Here is a 17,701-nt window from a genome sequence, read left to right on the forward strand (position 1 = left end):
TGTTGTAAGAGGTCTGAAGAACAAGTGAGAAGACATTCTGTTCCAGTCAGATGGTGAGACCACATGTTGAGTAGTACTTACAAGCATGGTCTTCCCAGCTACGTAAAGATGTACTTGCTATTGAAGGGGTACAGCAGTGGTTCACCAGTGGATTCTTGTGATTGCAGTTTTGTTACAAGGTGGAGCTACATTCTGGCATTGCGTGATGTGAGAGTAATTACACTGCAAAACAAAATGTTTAAGGGGGGGGGGGCCTGACAGGGTAGATGCAGGGATGATGTTTCCCTTTAACTAGGGAAGGTCACAATCTCAAAACAAAAATTTTGATCATTCAGGACAGAAAAAAAAAAATTCACCTAAAGGGGTACTGGATCTTTGGGAAGAGAAGGAACAAGGGACTGCTCCTATTTCACAAGTCCATATGCCATTGAGAGATCTATCAGAGTTGAAGATATCCTCTGGCATGCCTGAAACCTGGACTTTCAGTATATGCTGAATGCTATGGTCTGACACATCCCAAAGTTCAAGACTATGAGACACGGTACAGTCACACAAAGACTCTAGGGGGTCAAAGTCACAATTTAAGCCCCTCTCATAATTCCACTGGAGGTTGAAGGCTACGTAAATACACAGGCCGCTATACTGAAGATCTTGAAAGCAAATGGAATGATGTGCCTTGTACTCAAATGGTGCTAAAAGAATGCACTGCATCACTTTACTCATAAATTATGCAAATATGTATATCTTTGGTGGAGCAGTGACTAAGTTAACAGAACTGCTGTTGTGTCAACCGGAGGATATGCATTGCTCTGCTTGAGGAGTTCAGTTACTTGAAGCCTCTGCAATATCTGGACAGTGAGTTAGGGTCTGTCTGCTTGTTCAGTGACCCTCTGAAGGTACCAACTGAAAAGTCCTGCAATGGTGGTGTCCAGACACAGGCAGGGGTGATGGATGCATGTCTGGTTTCTGACATAGAAATCCTTGTTTCAGGTGTTGCAGTCATGGTGGGTAGTTGAGAGTGAAGCACCAAAGGTGAGCAGTTCTGTAAATATGAACATGATAACATTGTTACTCCGGTGAAACAGAAGCGGTTATTGGCAATTTACTTTTCAGTGTGAACGTATGGAAATCTAGAAGAGAAGACAGTGCTGAAATTCTACCAGAGCCGATAGAAGCCATCTTGTATGTATCTGTATCAGCAATGTGAACGTCTTCTTGTATGGATAGGAGACAGATAAAGATCCAGACTAGTATTGTGGATCTACACAGGACTGAGGTACTGCTGTTCGACCATCCTTACATAGTATCCACAGTAAAATCAGCCTCTGCTTTTTGAACTGAAAATGGAACTGTTGTGAAAAGCCTATAGAATCAGGCCTCTGCAGTGTATTTATGGACTGTCATTGGTCTACAATACCCCTTCAACAGATCTTCTCTTTTGTTTTAAAAAGTTACTGAGAACTGTATCCTGGTTGACATCAATTCCTCAGAAGTGTTTAGGTATAAGTAGCACAAAGAGTTCATTTGTATGCATGGTGGCCCCTTATCTAGGAAAAGATGTGCTGGCATTGGAGGAGGTTCATGAGGATGATTCTGGAATGAAAGGGTTGCTGTATGAGGAGCATTTGATGGCTTTTAACCTGTACTCACTAAAGTTTAAAGGAATGGGGTGGAGCTCACTAAATCGAATATACAAATGCCTAGATAGAGAGGATGTTTCCTATAGTGAGGTGAGTCTAGAACAAGAGGGTACAGCATCAGAATAGAGGGATGACCATTTAGACCAGAGATGAAAAGGAATTTCTTTAACTGAGGGTGGTGAATCCGTGGAATTCATTGCCACAGATAGCTGTGGGGACCAAGACTTTGAGTATATTTAAAATGGAGGTTGATAAGTTCTTGGTTAGCCAGGGCGTCAAAGGTTATGGGAAGAAGGCAAGAGAATGGTGTTGAGATTGATAATAAGTCAACCACAACGGAATGGCAGAGTAGACTCAATTGCCAAGAGGCTTAATTCTGCTCCTGTATCTTATAACATATTATGATGACAGGATTGTAACAATCCAGGAGTCCATCCTATATAATAAAAGTAATAGGCCTGTTCATATTACCTTGTGAGGGAATTGTGTCTTCTGAGCAGCACGGCGTGGTAGTCTGTGTACTGTATCCACTAGAGCACTGCAAGGAATCCCGACTGCTCCTCTGTGTATCCAGCTGAAGACCTCGGCTCAAGGCCAAAGCCAATTCTTCATGAGTTTCTACATCCTCCCCCTGCTGCCACAAGAATGTATGTTACGATAATTTTGCAGCAATGATTTATCTAATTATATTTAGCATTCAAACCAAGATGTGTAAAAAAAATTTAGTTTCTCATGGAAGTTGGAAGCATAAATTGGGAACAGATGCTCTCAGATGTACTCCCAGCTGATCATAGACAAGAAGAAAAGAAAAGCTTATGAAAGGTTCAAAATACTAGGTAATGATAGAGATCTATAAGATTAAAAGCTAGCAGGAAGGAGCCTAAGAATGAAATTAGGAGAGTCAGAAGGGGCCATGAGAAGGCCTTGGCAGATGGGATTAAGAAAAGCCCCAAGGCATTCTACAAGTGGGTGAAGAGCAAGAGAATAAGAGGTGAGGGAATAGGACCAATCAAGTGTGACAGTGGAAAAGCGTGCATGGAACCGGAGGAGGTAGTGGAGGTACTTAAAGAATACTTTGCTTCAGTATTCACTAAGGAAAAGGATCTTGGTGATTTTAGGGATGACTTACAGTGGACTGAAAAGCTTGAGCATATAGATATTAAGAAAGAGGATGTGTTGGAGCTTTTGGAAAACAACAAGTTGGATAAATCATCGGGACCAGACGAGATATACCCAGGCTACTGTGGGAGGCGAGGGAGGAGTTTGCTGAGCCTCTGGCAATGATCTTTGCTCATCAATGGGGACAGGAGAGGTTCCAGAGGATTGGAGGGTTGTGGATGTTGTTCCCTTATTCAAGAAAGGGTGTGGAGATAGCCCAGGAAATTATAGACCAGTAAGTCTTACTTCAGTGGTTGGTAAGTTGATAGAAAAGATCCTGAGAGGTAGGATTTATGAATATTTGGAGAGGCATGACTAGGAATAGTCAGCATGGCTTTGTCAAAGGCAGGCTGTGCCTTACGAGCCTGATGGAATTTTTTGAGGATGTGACTAAACACATTGATGATGGTAGAGCAGTAGGTGTAGTGTATATGGATTTCAGCAAGGCATTTGATAAGGTACTCCATGCAAGACTTATTGAGAAAGTAAGGAGGCATGGGATCTAAGGCGACATTGCTTTATGGATCCAGAATTGGCTTGCCCACAGAAGGCAGAGTGGTTGTAGACAGGTCATATTCTGCATGGAGGTTGGTGACCAGCGGTGTGCCTCAAGGATCTGTTCTGGGATCCCTGCTCTTTGTGATTTTTATACATGACCTAGATGAGGAAGTGGAGGGATGGGACAGTAAATTTGTTGATGACACAAAGGTTGGGGGTATTGTGGATAGTATGGAGGGCTGTCAGAGGTTACAGCGGGACATTGATAGGATGCAAAACTGGGCTGAGAAGAGGCAGATGGAGTTCAACCCAGATAAGCATGAGGTAGTTCACTTTGGTAGGTCAAATATGATGGCAGAATATAGTATTAATGGTAAGACTCGTGGCAGCGTGGAGGATCAGAAGGATCTTGGGGTCCGAGTCCATAGGACACTCAAAACTGTTGTGCAGGTTGACTCTGTGGTTAAAAAAGCATACGGTGTATTGGCCATTGATGACACTAGGCAACTGAAATGGTTCAACATGAACTGGGTAGACTAAAGACCCTCTTTCTGTGCTGTAGATTTTTATGACTGTGACAAAAATGAAATGTGCAGGTTATCACTTCCCAGTTATTAATTATAATATTTCTAACACTATGCGTATTCCCTTCTGATCAAGATTATTTAACACAAATTGGTATTTTACATAGATCATAGAACAGAACAGCACAGTACACGTCTTTTGACCCATGATGTTATGGCAACTTATGTAAACCTACTCATACTCAATCTAAGCCTATAGCTCTCCATTTTCTTTCATCTACAGTGGCATGCAAAAGTTTGGGTACCCCGGTCAAAATTTCTGTTACTGTGAATAGCCAAGCGAGCAAAAGATTACCTGATTTCCAAAAAGTATAAAGTTAAAGATGACACATTTCTTTAATATTTTAACCAAGATTACTTTTTTATTTCCATCTTTTAGTTTCAAAATAACAAAAAAGGGAAAGGGCCCAAAGCAAAAGTATGAACACTCTGCATGCTCAGTACATAGTAACACCCCCTTTGGCAAGTATCACAGCTTGTAAACACTTTCTGTATGTAGCCAGCTAAGAGTCTTTCAATTCTTGTTTGGGGGATTTTCACTCTTTCTTCCTTGCAAAAGGCTTCCAGTTCTGTGAGATTCTGTGAAATGTCTTTTTTTTACAGACAGTGTGATGTTTGCTTCCAGAATTTGCTGGTATTTAATTGCATTCATTCTTCTCTCTACCAGTGAAATGTTCCCTGTGCCACTGGCTGCAACACAAGCCCAAAGCATGATTGATCCACCCCCGTGCTTAACAGTTGGAGAGGTGTTCTTTTCATGAAATTCTGCACCCTTGGTTTTCTAAACATAACTTTGCTCATTGCTGCCAAAAAGTTCTATTTTAACTTCATCAGTCCACAGGACTTGTTTTCAAAATGCATCAGGCTTGTTCCTTTGCAAACTTCTGATGCTTAATTTTGTGGTGAGGATGCAGGAAAGGTTTTCTTCTGATGACTCTTCCATGAAGGTCACATTTGTGCAGGTGTCGCTGCACAGTAGAACAGTGCACCACCATTCCAGAGTCTGCTAAATCTTCCTAAAGGTCTTTTGCAGTCAAACAGGGGTTTTGAGTTGCCTTTCTAGCAATCCCACAAGCAGTTCTCTCGGAAAGTTTTCTTGGTCTTCCAGACCTCAACTTGACCTCCACCGTTCCTGTTAACTGCCATTTTTTAATTACATTACGAACTAAGGAAACGGCTATCTTCTACTCACTTAACTATTTACAGTAACAGAAATTTTGACCAGATGTGCCCAAACTTTTGCATGCCACTGTGTGTGCCTAAAATCAATGGGTGGCCTTCATCAATCGTGGGATTGAGTTTAGGAGCTGAGAGGTAACGTTGCTGCTACATAGGACCCTGGTCAGACCTCACTTGGACTACTGTGCTCAGTTCTAGTCGCCTCACTACAGAAGAATGTGGAAACCATAGGATGGGTGCAGAGGAGATTTACAAGGATGTTGCCTGGATTGGGGAGCATGCCTTATGAAAATAGGTTGAGTGAACTCGGCCTTTTCTCCTTGGAGTGACAGAGGATGAGAGTTGACCTGATAGAGGTGTCTAAGATGATGAGAGGCATTGATCATGTGGATAGTCAGAGGCTTTTTCCCAAGACTGAAATGGCTAACATGAGAGGGCACAGTTTTAATGTGTTTGGAAGTTGGCACAGAGGAGATGTTAGGGGTAGATTTTTTTTTATGTAGAGTGTGGTGAGTGCGTGGAATGGCTGCTGGTGACAGTGGTGGAGGCGGATACCATAGGGCTTTTAAGAGACTCCTGAATAGGTACATGGAGCTTAGAAAAATAGAGGGTATGGGTAACCCTAGGTAATTTCTAAATTAAGTACATGTTCGGGACAGCATTGTGGGCTGAAGGGCTTGGATTGTGCTGCAGGCTTTCTGTTTTCTTTGCTTTCTTGTATTCAAAATATTATATGTGTTGTAGGTTTAGCTTTTGAGCTGCATGTGTGTGACAAGAAATTCCCCAAGGTGTTTTGTGAGAGCTGTAATTATATTCTGCGTCAATTAGATCACAACAAAATCTAAAAGCTGACAATAAACCTTTGTTGAATTTCTAAAAAGTTGCAAAATATTTTGCTGCATAAATGCAAAAACCTATCTAGCACTTGCAGTACCCAGTAGATAAAGCCATCAGGCAACACTTCTCTCCACCAGGTTTCAAAGTGGCTGTCCCTTTAGGTGGTTGTAGGATGTAGCATTTTTAGCAATGCACAGAATTCACGCAATATAACTGGGGTAAAATCATTACCTTTGCAGCAGTGGAGATGATCATACTCCGAGTTCTCTGAACCTCATCAGTTTGTACATTCTGACCAATGGGGACTACTGCCTTAGGATCAGTATCTCGATGCTGCTCTGATTCTTTACGCTTTGGTAAGGTGTTTACTCCCAGCTGATCATAGGGACCTGGTCTTGCCCAGTCCTAATTAAAACAGAGCAAGTTTAAGAAGTCAGTAAATTATTATTTTTGGATATTGCATCAAAAGAGTGATAAAGCTGTCAATGCGAAAAACACTAATTAAGGTTTATTGGCTCAGGCATATGCAGAGTGTCAGGAAATGCTTTTCCATTGAGTTTTGTGTATCATAAAAATGAGGATGCTACCTCAGGTTATTCTAACCAGTTCAGGTAAGTAGACTCGAGAGACTGGAAATATTTGTCCTTCTCAGAAAACTAACTCTGACTTGCACTATAATGACAAAGAAGATAGTTTCGATAGTCTTGAAAGGAATTATGCAAGTATGAAAATATTATTTTTCATCTTTTAAAAATCCATAATAAATTACTATTTATATCATAACACAGATGTTACAGCACAATGTTATATTTGCAATGATAGTGCTAGAATGAAGAGGAAGAGAAAAGTCAAAAAGCTGTTGATGGAGGAGATGAAAGTGGCTGGTGTAATTTACTTTTTTGTGATATCTTGAGGACCCAATTAGGTATAATGGTAATGTATGCACTTGTAGCATGCAAGTCAGAGTGTCAAATCGATGTGGTTTTGCAAACTCAGTAAGCTGTTCTTCAAATAATAAAAGGTTATTTGTAAAGATTTCCAATTAACTTCACTTAATTCATTCAAGCTGATTTGGAAAAACTGAGCACCACTGCTTTTTAAAAAAAAAACATGACAGCTATTGAAAGAACCAGTTTTAGAAAGAAAGTATATTTTTTAAAAGCTATGCAAAATAAAACTGAAAACACAAACCTTCCAGCTAGGAACTTTTGATGATGGAAACATGCCAGGCCCAATGGTATAGTAATGAGGATTAACTGGGAGAGCTGCTGAGCAAGGTCGGGAACAGGACTGAAAATGTGGGAGAAAGCGTGTACCAGCTGAGGGAAGGTATGGTTCACTAGATGAATTGAAGTGATCAAACCCATTTGCCAACTGCAACCAAATAGAAAAGCACAACACAACAAATATACAAATGGAATAAAAATGAAGAATGTCTCAAGAACAACGATAAAAAATCCAAGGGAGCAATAAACATGAATTGAGAGCAATCACAAATACATTATTTATTACAGAACAACCTTAATGTCAAACATTTCGTATTGTTATTATAAACATTTTGTTTGAAACAAAGTAACTACTGCCTCGTATACATTATTTATGACAGTAGCAGTAATACAGTTGTCTATTGAAATGTATGTCATAGTATATGCAGTTTACGTCAACTTATGCATCTACAGAATACTTCTTTTCTGTTAATATAATTTTATGTGCTGTATGTAATACACGCACTATGTTTTTCACCTTGGCCCGAGAATTGTTTTGTTTAGCTATATACGCGTGTACAATTGAATGGCAATAAACTGAATTTGAATACAAAAAATATTTCTAATATAACAAAATAGAAGCAGGAAATTCTGATTCAAATGACTCTACAAATAGTATAATGGGATTTCAGAAATTTCCTATATTTTTACATTTTTAAGCACAGGTATGCTTTTACGGGCACAGGGTCTGCACCTTTCATCATGAAGTTAAGCACCTCAATAGGTGTTGATCTGTTCATAACTAGTTTGAACAGCAAATGAGCAGGTAGTTTTGATTCCCATTGACCCAGTACATTGGGCACACATACACATATCATTGGACTGTAAATGTGGAACAGGAACTCCATATAAACTATGGACATGACTTTAAACCAGCAGTACCCTCACAATTTGACCTAGTCGATCATTTGGTCAAAAATCACACTATCTTGTACATTATTCAATTCACCCCTTGGAAGTTGGTGTTTTTTTTAATTCAGCTAACAATTTCAAAAGACATAGACTCTGCTCTAACAATCCAAAAATGTAGATTTTCGGGAATGAAAATTGAATAAAAGATGAAAGCAGGTAGAGTAACAGTAATGTGGACTTTTCCTGTGGATTGGGAAAAAAGACTGGTCACCTTTTCTGTTGATGCCCAGGCTCCCATTGTAGAACCGGAGCTTACTGACGTGGGTGAGCTGCACTCACTCACTGACTGGCACGTTTCAGAAGCTTCAGAGGAGGCAGAGCTGGATGAATTCTGCAGCATATCAGTATAAACAGGGAAGAGGTGAGCAGAAAATACGGAATAGGAAATTGAACCAAAACAAGACAATAAAGGAGGAAAAATATATACGATTAGGACTTGGTTGTTCTAAAATACTGTGCAATCAACCAACATCACATAATTTCAAAGATAAGGCAAAAAAACTCAGTTATATCATCAAAAAGAACAGAGAAAGAATCAAAGAACATAATATATATGGAACACAAAAAATTCTGCAGATGCTGGAAATACAGAGCAATCAACACAGAATTCTGGAGGATCTCAGCAGGTCAGGCAGCACTTATGGAAATGAATAAGCAATTGACGCTTAGGGCTGAGACCCTTCTTCAGGCCTCAATATATACTGTTGGGGAACCTAGTTTATAGTTAATAGTTAAATGAATTAGTTATTGGGAAACATCAGTATTATATTAGTTAGCAATGATCAAGTGGCCAGTTTATTAGGTACACCTATACACCTGCTCATTAATGCAAATAATGCATATGACATGACTGTCAGCAACTCAATGCATAAAAAAATGTTCAGTTGCTGTTCAGACCAAACATCAGAATGGGAAAGAGATGTGATCTAAGTAACTTTGATTGTGGAATGATCGTTGGTGGCAGACAGGCAGGTTTGAGTATCTCAGAAACTGCGGATCTCCCGGGATTTTCACACAACAGTTTCTAGAGTTCAGAGAATGGTGCGAGAAACGAAAAACATCCAGTGAGCATGAGTAGTCAGAGGAGAATGGCCAGACTGTTTCAAGCTGATGGGAAGGCAAATAACCAAACGTTACAACAGTGTGTGCAGAACAGCATCTATGAAAACACATGTCGAACCTTAAAGTAGATCGGCTACAGAAGCAGAAGACCACATTGGGTACCATTTCTGTACATAATAAAGTGGCCATTTATGTCATAACATTTAGCACTGCCTGATGCTCACACCTAACAAAGTAATTGCTAATAAAGTCATTCTAGCTACATGACATACAACAGTAATTATAATGCATATAATTAATACATTAAGTGAAACAATAGATGAAACATGAAGCATTTATATAGTTTGAGACATTTTTAAATTGATCATCGATGCCACTTGCATTAGGGTTAGGGTTAGGCTTTGCATCAGGTTTGATATCTGATGGAAAATACCACAAAATCCTGATTTACACTTTCTTTCCCCTCCATTCTTTACACTTGATTTAATGCAATGCTTTCACCAAATAGCCCAGGAAAATTGAGACTCCAGCTCCATCCCTCCCCTCCCCATATAAACAACAATAACTTCATTGCTTTGGCTCAAATATGAACTAGGTTCTCAAATGCAAGAGAAATGGGGAAAAAAGGAAGATATGGCAACCATGTGAAGTGCCATTTATCACATTTTACAAGAGTACTTTACACTGTGATAAGCTGTTAGAGCCATATACTGAATCTCGTTGTAATTCACAGCAAGATGCAAAATGGGGTATCATCTATTATACAGCAGCTCGTTCTTCATGGGATAATTCAGTCTCTTCCAATTACAATCAACCAACTTTAGAGCAAGTATAATATCTTATATTGTTTTTACACTATAATTAAAATTTGAAATAATTCAGACCATACTAAATAGCCAAAAGATTGTAGGGTCATATGGATCTAACAGCTTAATGTTGCGCCAACTAAATTGAATGTAAGATATAAATGCATGTGTGCAATGAATAAAGTTCTAAAGCAGAGTTCTTGGTAATGGCTCAACTTTATATCACAGCAAAGAATCCGACGACAGTAACAGGGACACAATTTTCTTGTTGGACCTTCATTGAGCTATGTATAGAGTTCAGTACTGAATTATTAAGGTTCCAGTTTCCTAATATTCAAATTCATTACTCACCTACTGTACAACTTTAATAACTAGCAAAATTCACATAAATGTAATTTATATGACTTACTATGGTAATATTTTTCCATTAGATTTTTGATGCCCTGCTTCCAATATATACTACTTGTAAAATGTTAGCAGCATAAATTATTCTTAAATCTTTTGAATGCAGAGATTACAAAGTAGGTTTTAAACATTATTAAAAAAAAAGACAATCTAATTTTGTCAAATATACTTGGTTATATTTCGTTCTACCTCTCAAAGCCGAACCCTATGTCCCTGTTATGAGAGGTGGAAACGGGTAAGGCCAGCCTACAGGGCTCTGGTGAAGCTGTATAGGCCAATCCCCTGCACAGTGGATGCAATGGATAACAGAAACCCTAGGAAGTGATCGATGGCCTATGCTACAGTGGGAGCTAAGGGCCCAAGAAGAAGAATATTTCAATCTTGCTGAGAAATGAAATTGCACATCTCAGAGTATATTTGAGTTTACAATATTTTATTTGCTTAGACTGTGACTTCAGGTTTTGCAAGGTCTCTAATGCACAGGTTACAGATTTGATCTTGCATATAATTTCACATACCTGGGTGGTTCCCTCTGGTGGCATGGGAGAAGGAGACTTCGACTGGAATGCATCCTGGGACATGAAGCCAGAATCATGGGATGAGACACTAGAGAGCCTCATTGGAACCTGTTGTGGCTGGTTAGAGCTGCGGTAGCGATAGTGTGCAGTGGGAGAATGAGAGTGGGATCCACTGGATCTGGAGTCACTACTGTTAACGCTGTTCAGACTGCTAAAACATATACACAAAAAGGAGGTTCAGCAGGTTCAACTGTTTTCAATTAAACACTCAAACTTTGCATATTAGAAGCAATTGCCATTCACCTTCAAGCCACAAAATCGTAACAAAAACATAAAATGAACAGGTGCATATTAGCACAGAGTAAAATTTAAAAAGCAAATTGCAACAGCAATAAGTGGTGGAGTGTAGGACCTAAGAGTACAGCCTCACAATAAAAGGACATGACTTTTTAGAACAGAGATAAGGAGGGATTTCTTTAGCCAGAATGGTGAATCTTTGAAATTCATTATGATAAATGGCTGCAAAGGTCAAATCACAAAGTATATTTAAAGTGGAGGTTGCTAGGTTCTTGATTAGTAAAGACGTAAAGGCATCAAAGGTTACTACATGAAATGGCAGAGCAAACTCAATGAGCCGAATGGCCTAATTCTGCTCCTATGGTCAAATTAGTGTTTGTTCACCATCCTGGCAGGCCAGCTGGTTGTTTCAGCTTCTACTATTATTCTATTGATGTTAGCACAAACTAGAAATGTGCCTGTGACAAAGCCAGCAATGAGTTTTGTCTAGTTTCTTGTTTAGAACAAAAGTGTTCAAATATTTATGACAAGAATACAATGCTGCATGCCAACAACTATTATGAAAAGTGAAAGCTTTACAGCAGTCAGAAGTGATTGACTGCAAAATATTTAGCCCTTATAAAACAATTAAAACTTGTGGCTCTTTGATTCAATGAAGATTTTCTTTAAAATATTTGACAATTATTTCCAAATTTTAATTTTTAAACATACTTTGTACTGTAGGATACCTCAGTAATCAGTTAAATTAACTTCATTGGTACACTCAATTCTAGTAATACATTCTGTAATTTGTTTACTGAATTCAGCTGCGTTGCCATGCATCTTAAGAAAAGGGTCCATCATAGTCACCATCTTTAAAATTGAATCTTTAATGCTAAAATTTGAAAACTAAGAGTGGGCCTCTCAGGCCAGAAAGTTTGTTGATATCACAGTGCAGAAAACCAAAAGGGCACCATACCAGAGGGAACAACAGGCAACATTGGAAACATAGAAACATAGAAAACCTACAGCACAATACAGGCCCTTCGGCCTACAAAGTTGCGCGGAACATGTCCCTACCTTAGAAATTACTAGGGTTACCCATAGTTCCTCTATTTTTCTAACCACCATGTACCTATCCAAAATTCTCTTAAAAGAACCTATTGTATCCGCCTCCACCACTGTTGCCGGCAGCCCATTCCACGCTCTGTGTAAAAACCTACCCCTGACATCTCCTCTGTACCTACTGGTACTCCCCAGCACCTTAAACTTGTGCCCTCTTGTGGCAGCCATTACAGCCCTGGGAAAAAGTCTCTAACTATCCACACGATCAATGCCTCTCATCATCTTATAAACCTCTTAGCAGGTCACCTCTTATCCTCTGTTGCTCCAAGGAGAAAAGGCCAAGTTCACTCAACCTGTTTTCATAAGGCCTGCTCCCCAATCCAGGCAACATCCTTGTAAATCTCTTCTGCTCCCTTTCTATGGTTTCCGCATCCTTCCTGTAGTGAGGCAACCAGAACTGAGCACAGTACTGCAAGTGGGGTCTGACCAGCATCCTATATAGCTGCAACATTACCTCTCAGCTCCTAAATTCAATTCCATGATTGATGAAGGCCAATACACCATACACCTTCTTAACCACAGAGTCAACCCGCGTAGCTGCTTTGAGCGTCCTATGGACTGGGACCCCAAGATCCCTCTGATCCTCCACACTGCCAAGAATATTACCATTAATACCATATTCTGCCTTCATATTTGACCTACCAAAATGAACCACTTCACCATTAAAGTGGCATCTTTGCTGCACAACCTGCTGCCATACTGAGAAATGTTCGAGGAATATTAACATTGTACCATAAAGTGTCACCAAATTGCAACTTTATTTTAGATATTATGATACAATAACAAACACTGCACTAAGCTTCATTTAAGGTTTTAGTAATTTATATATTAATTTGAATCTACTCTAAAAGTTAGTAAATCTTCCCAAGTGCATCTAAAATACAATGTTTAATGGCTTAACCTCATTACGGGAATTTCAGGTGATTGTCATATTCTAAACTAAATCCTGACACAAGTGGTTCTACAGGCACTGGAAATCTGTAGTTGCTCACAACATTCTGGAGAAGCTCAGGCAGCATCTATGGAAAGAAATGGATAGTTGACATTTCAGGTCAATTCCCTTCAGCAGGACTGGCTGATCGCTTCCCTCTATAGTTGCTGCCCAACTTGCTCAGTTCCTCAGGCATTTTGTGCAGGGCCTATCAGCGGTGGCAACTAAACTTGACAAATGAGTGTTTCTCGCAGTTAAGAGGCAGTGATTTAAAATGAGAGCTTTGATGGTGTCAGTCCATCGTGCGAGGCCCGTCAGCGGCAGCAACTGAGCGCGACGAACTAAATAGAAGTACAGAAGGGATAAGCAGAGCGGCCATTGTCAGGAGTAGGCCAGTGGCAAGAGTAGAAGCGACAGGCTTTGGCTCATTCAGGCATTCGCGAGGTAAGTGGGTAAGTGGACTTAGGTTTTTTGTTTTTTTTCCTTTGCTTTTTTTTGAGGGATAGAGAGCATGTCGGTAGGGTTAGTATTTTGCTCTGGGTGTCAGATGTGGGAGTCCTGGGAATCTTCCAGTCTCCCAGATGGCCATATCTGTGCCAGGTGCACCAAGATGCAGCTCCTGAGAGACAGTGTTAGGGATGGAGCTGCGGCTTGATGACCTACAGCTTATTAGGGAGAGTGAACAGGAGATAGAATAGAGCTATAGGGAGTTAGTCACCCCAAGGCTTCAGAAGTCAGATAAATGGGTGACAGTCAGGGAAGCGAGGGAAAGAGCTCAGATAGTAGAGAGCACCCCTGTGGCCACCCCCCTCAGTAACAGTTATCTTGTTTTGGATGCAGTTGAGTGGGATGACCTGACAGATGACGACCATGGCGATTGAGTCTCTGGCACTAAGCCTGGTTCCCTGGTGCGGAAAGGAAAGAGGAAGATGAGGAATGCCGTAGTCATAGGGGATTCCATAGTGAGGGGAACAGACAGGAGGTTCTGACTGATGATAGAGATACCCCCATGGTGCTCCCAGGTGCACCCCAGGTGCTAGGGTACGGGATGTCTCAGATTGGGTGCAGAGTATTCTGAAGGGAGAGGGTGACCAGCCAGAAGTCTTGCTACATGTTGGTACCAATGACATAGGTAGAAAAAGTGAGGAGGTCCTGAAGAGAGAATTCAGGAAGCTTAAAAGCAGGACCTCTAGGATAGTAATCTCAGGATTGCTACCTGTGCCATGTGCTAGTGAGTGCAAGAATAGCATGATTAGACGTATTAATGTGTGGCTGAGAGACTGGTGTAGGGGGCAGGGCTTCAGATTCCTGGATCATTTAAGGCTTCTTCTGGGCGAGGTACGACCTGTTCAAAAAGGATGGGTTACACCTGAACCCAAAGGGGCCCAATATCCTAGCGGGCCCATTTAATAGAGCTGTTAGGAAGGGTTTAAACTGATTTGGCAGGAGGATGGGAACTGGAGTGATAGGGCTGAGGAAGGGGAAAACAGAAATAAATCAAAGATAGCATGCAACAGAGATTAAAGAAAAACAGGCAGGAGATGAGACTTAATCAAAGCCAGTGGCATGAGTTACAGTGCAATACAGACATGGTGCAGTTAAAACAGAAAGCAACAAGTACCGGACTCAGCGCGTTGCATTTGAATGCACGTAGCATAAGAAATAAAATGGGCGATTTTGAAATTCAGCTACAGATTGGCAAGTATGACATTGTGGCCATCTCTGAAACCTAGCTAAACAATGGCTGCCATTGGGAGCTGAAGGTCCAAGGATATACGGTGAATTGGAAAGATAGATTGGTAGGCAGAGGGAGTGGTGTGGCTCTGTGTATAAGAAATAATATTAAATCAGTAGAAAGAGATGACATAGGATTAGAAGGTGTAGAGTCTCTATGGGTTGAGTTAAGAAAGGGCAAGGGTAAAAGGACCTGAATGGCAGTTGTACACTGTCCAAACAGCGGCCGGGATGTGGATTACAAATTATAGCAGTGGATAGAAAAGGAATATCAGAAAGGCAATGTCATGATAATTGGGGATTTTAACATGGAAGTGGATTGGAAAAACCAGGCCAGTACTGGACCTCAAGAGAGAGAATTTGTAGAATGTCTAAGGAATGGATTTTTAAGAACAGCTTGTTGTTGAACCCACTTGCGGATCAGCTGTGCTGGATTGGGTGTTATGCAATGATCCGGAGGTGATAAGAGAGCTTAAGGTTAAGGAACCCTTAGGGAACTGTGTTACAATATGATCAACTTCACTTTGAAATTTGAGAGGGAAAAAATAAAATCTAAAGCGTCGGTATTTCAGTGGAATAAAGGAAATTACGATGGCATGAAAGGGGAACTATCCGAAGTTGACTGTTAAGGGACGTTTGCAGGAAGGACAGCAGAGCATCTGCTGGACAGCATGGCTGGAGTTTCTGCGAAAAATGAGGGAAGTGCAAGACAGATATATTCCAAATAAGAAGAAATTTTCAAAGAGAAGAAGGACACTACAATGGCTGACAAATGAAGTCAGAGCCAAAGTAAAAGCAAACGAGAGGGCATACAAGGAAACCAGAGGTAGTGGGAAGATAGAGGATGGGGAGCTTTTAAAAACTTGCAGAAGGAAACTAAGGTCATTCGGAAGGAAAAGATGAATTATGAGATGAAGCTGGTGACTAATATCAAAGAAGATACTAAAAGCCTTTTTAAGTATATAAAGGATAAATTTATTTATTTTTAATTTTTTTAAATTATTATTGAAGATCAACAAAAAAGATTAATATGTCATTATGTACAATGAAGAATTAAATTAGCAAACAACTGATTAACAAAGCTAAGCAATATATCAATAATAATAAGAAAAAAGTGTTAAGAATATTTTTTTGAAAGAAAAAAGGAAAAAAATAGAACCCCTACCAACTAACTAAAAAAAACCCTACTGAAAAAAAAAACTGAGAGAAAAAAAACCATTGGGAGCACAACCCCAGACCAATACATCATACAAGGATCCATAAAAAAAAATCAATCCACCAACTCAAATCCATTTAAAGAAAAATTGGAAGGAAAACATATTAATTAACTCAAATCAGATGATAGTAGCGGGCGAATGAACCCCACCTTTTCTCAAAATCAAATTGAGGATCAAAAGTTCGACTTCTGATTTTCTCCAAACTAAGACCTGAGAGAACCATTGTATCAGTGTAGGAGCAGAAGCATCTTGCCATTTCAACAAAATAGCCCTTCTGGCCAATAATGTAACAAATGCAATTACATGTTGGAGAAATATTATGAATATATTGAGGGATTATACCAAATAAAACTGTCAATTTATTAGGTTGTAAATTAATTTTTAAAATTTTAGAAATTGTAGAGAAAATAAACTTCCAAAAATGCTTCAATGCAGAACACGACCAAAACATATGTGTCAATGTGGCTGTCTCGGTTTTACATCTATCACATTGACTATCAACATTAGGAAACATTTTAGACAGTCTCTCCTTTGTCAAATAGTAACGATGTACAATTTTAAATTGAATTAAAGAGTGACTGGCACAGATCGAAGAAGAGTTAACCAACTTCAAAATCCACAACCAATCTTCTGTTATCAAGATCATGTTAAGCTCTCTTCCCCAATCTTGCTTAACCTTAAGTGAAGGGTAGTTGTGCGGTGGTAACAATAAATTATAAATTTTCCCAATAAGACCCTTCACTAAAGGATTCATTTAAAAAATAATATCTAACAGGTCAGAATCCTGTATATATGGAAAATTACTTAAATATTCTTGTAAGGAGTGTCTGACCTGAAGATATTGCAGGAAATGAATACAAGAGAGAGTATTTCATTACTGATTTCTCAAAGGACATCAATCGGCCATCTTGGAACAAATCCATGAAGGAATAAACTCCTTTATTCCTCCAAAGAAGAACAGTAGGATTACTTAATGAAGGTTTAAATAAATAATTTTGATAAATTAAACTAAAAAGTTTAAATTTTTTGAGATTAAAAAAATTAAGAAACTGGAACCAAATTCGTAATGACTGCTTAATCACAGGGTATAAATTTAAATTAGTAATTATGGCCAGTTGTACAGCTAGAGAAGCTCCTAATAACGAGGTTAAGTGAAACTGTTTCACAGCATTCAATTCCAAATCAGCTCAAAGTGGTCGTTCATTTTTATCAGCCCAACATAACCAAAAACACATATAACGTATACTAACAGTCCAATAATACATTCTTAAATTAGGCAGAGCAAGACTTCCATCTTTTTTTAAATTTTTGTAAATGATATTTACCAATTCTTGGTCTTTTATTATTCCAAACAAAAGATGAAATAATGGAATCAACATGATCGAAAAACCTCTTAGTTAAAAAAAAGGGATATTTTGAAATAGATATAAAATTTTTGGTAAAATCATCATTTTAACTGCATGAATTCAGCTGGCTAACAGAAGTGTAACAGAAGGAGCCAAATTAGCTTTATAAAGGTCTTTATGATTTTTAGTAATAATACTTAAATATTTA

At 39.3% G+C, this 17,701-nt stretch overlaps 1 protein-coding gene across 7 annotated transcripts in view; it reads right to left on the minus strand.

Moving 5' to 3' along the window:
- The window catches only part of LOC140731223 (protein MTSS 1-like), a 306,022-nt gene that overhangs the window by 5,004 nt on the left and 283,317 nt on the right, over positions 1-17,701 (minus strand). The window contains exons 10-15 of one of the 7 annotated variants that reach the window (XM_073052770.1): positions 10,865-11,075; positions 8,285-8,404; positions 7,088-7,270; positions 6,128-6,301; positions 2,112-2,274; positions 688-1,042 (exon numbers count right to left, since the gene is read on the minus strand). In XM_073052770.1, the coding sequence (XP_072908871.1) occupies positions 987-1,042; positions 2,112-2,274; positions 6,128-6,301; positions 7,088-7,270; positions 8,285-8,404; positions 10,865-11,075 (907 nt within the window). In that variant the 3' untranslated portion in view covers positions 688-986. Of the gene's footprint in view, positions 1-687; positions 1,043-2,111; positions 2,275-6,127; positions 6,302-7,087; positions 7,271-8,284; positions 8,405-10,864; positions 11,076-17,701 lie in introns of those variants that run through there. The other 6 variants (XM_073052720.1, XM_073052711.1, XM_073052740.1 and 3 more) reach the window with 6 other exon arrangements.

Source organism: Hemitrygon akajei, chromosome 1, assembly GCF_048418815.1.
Source record: "Hemitrygon akajei chromosome 1, sHemAka1.3, whole genome shotgun sequence".
NCBI classification, from domain to species: domain Eukaryota; kingdom Metazoa; phylum Chordata; class Chondrichthyes; order Myliobatiformes; family Dasyatidae; genus Hemitrygon; species Hemitrygon akajei.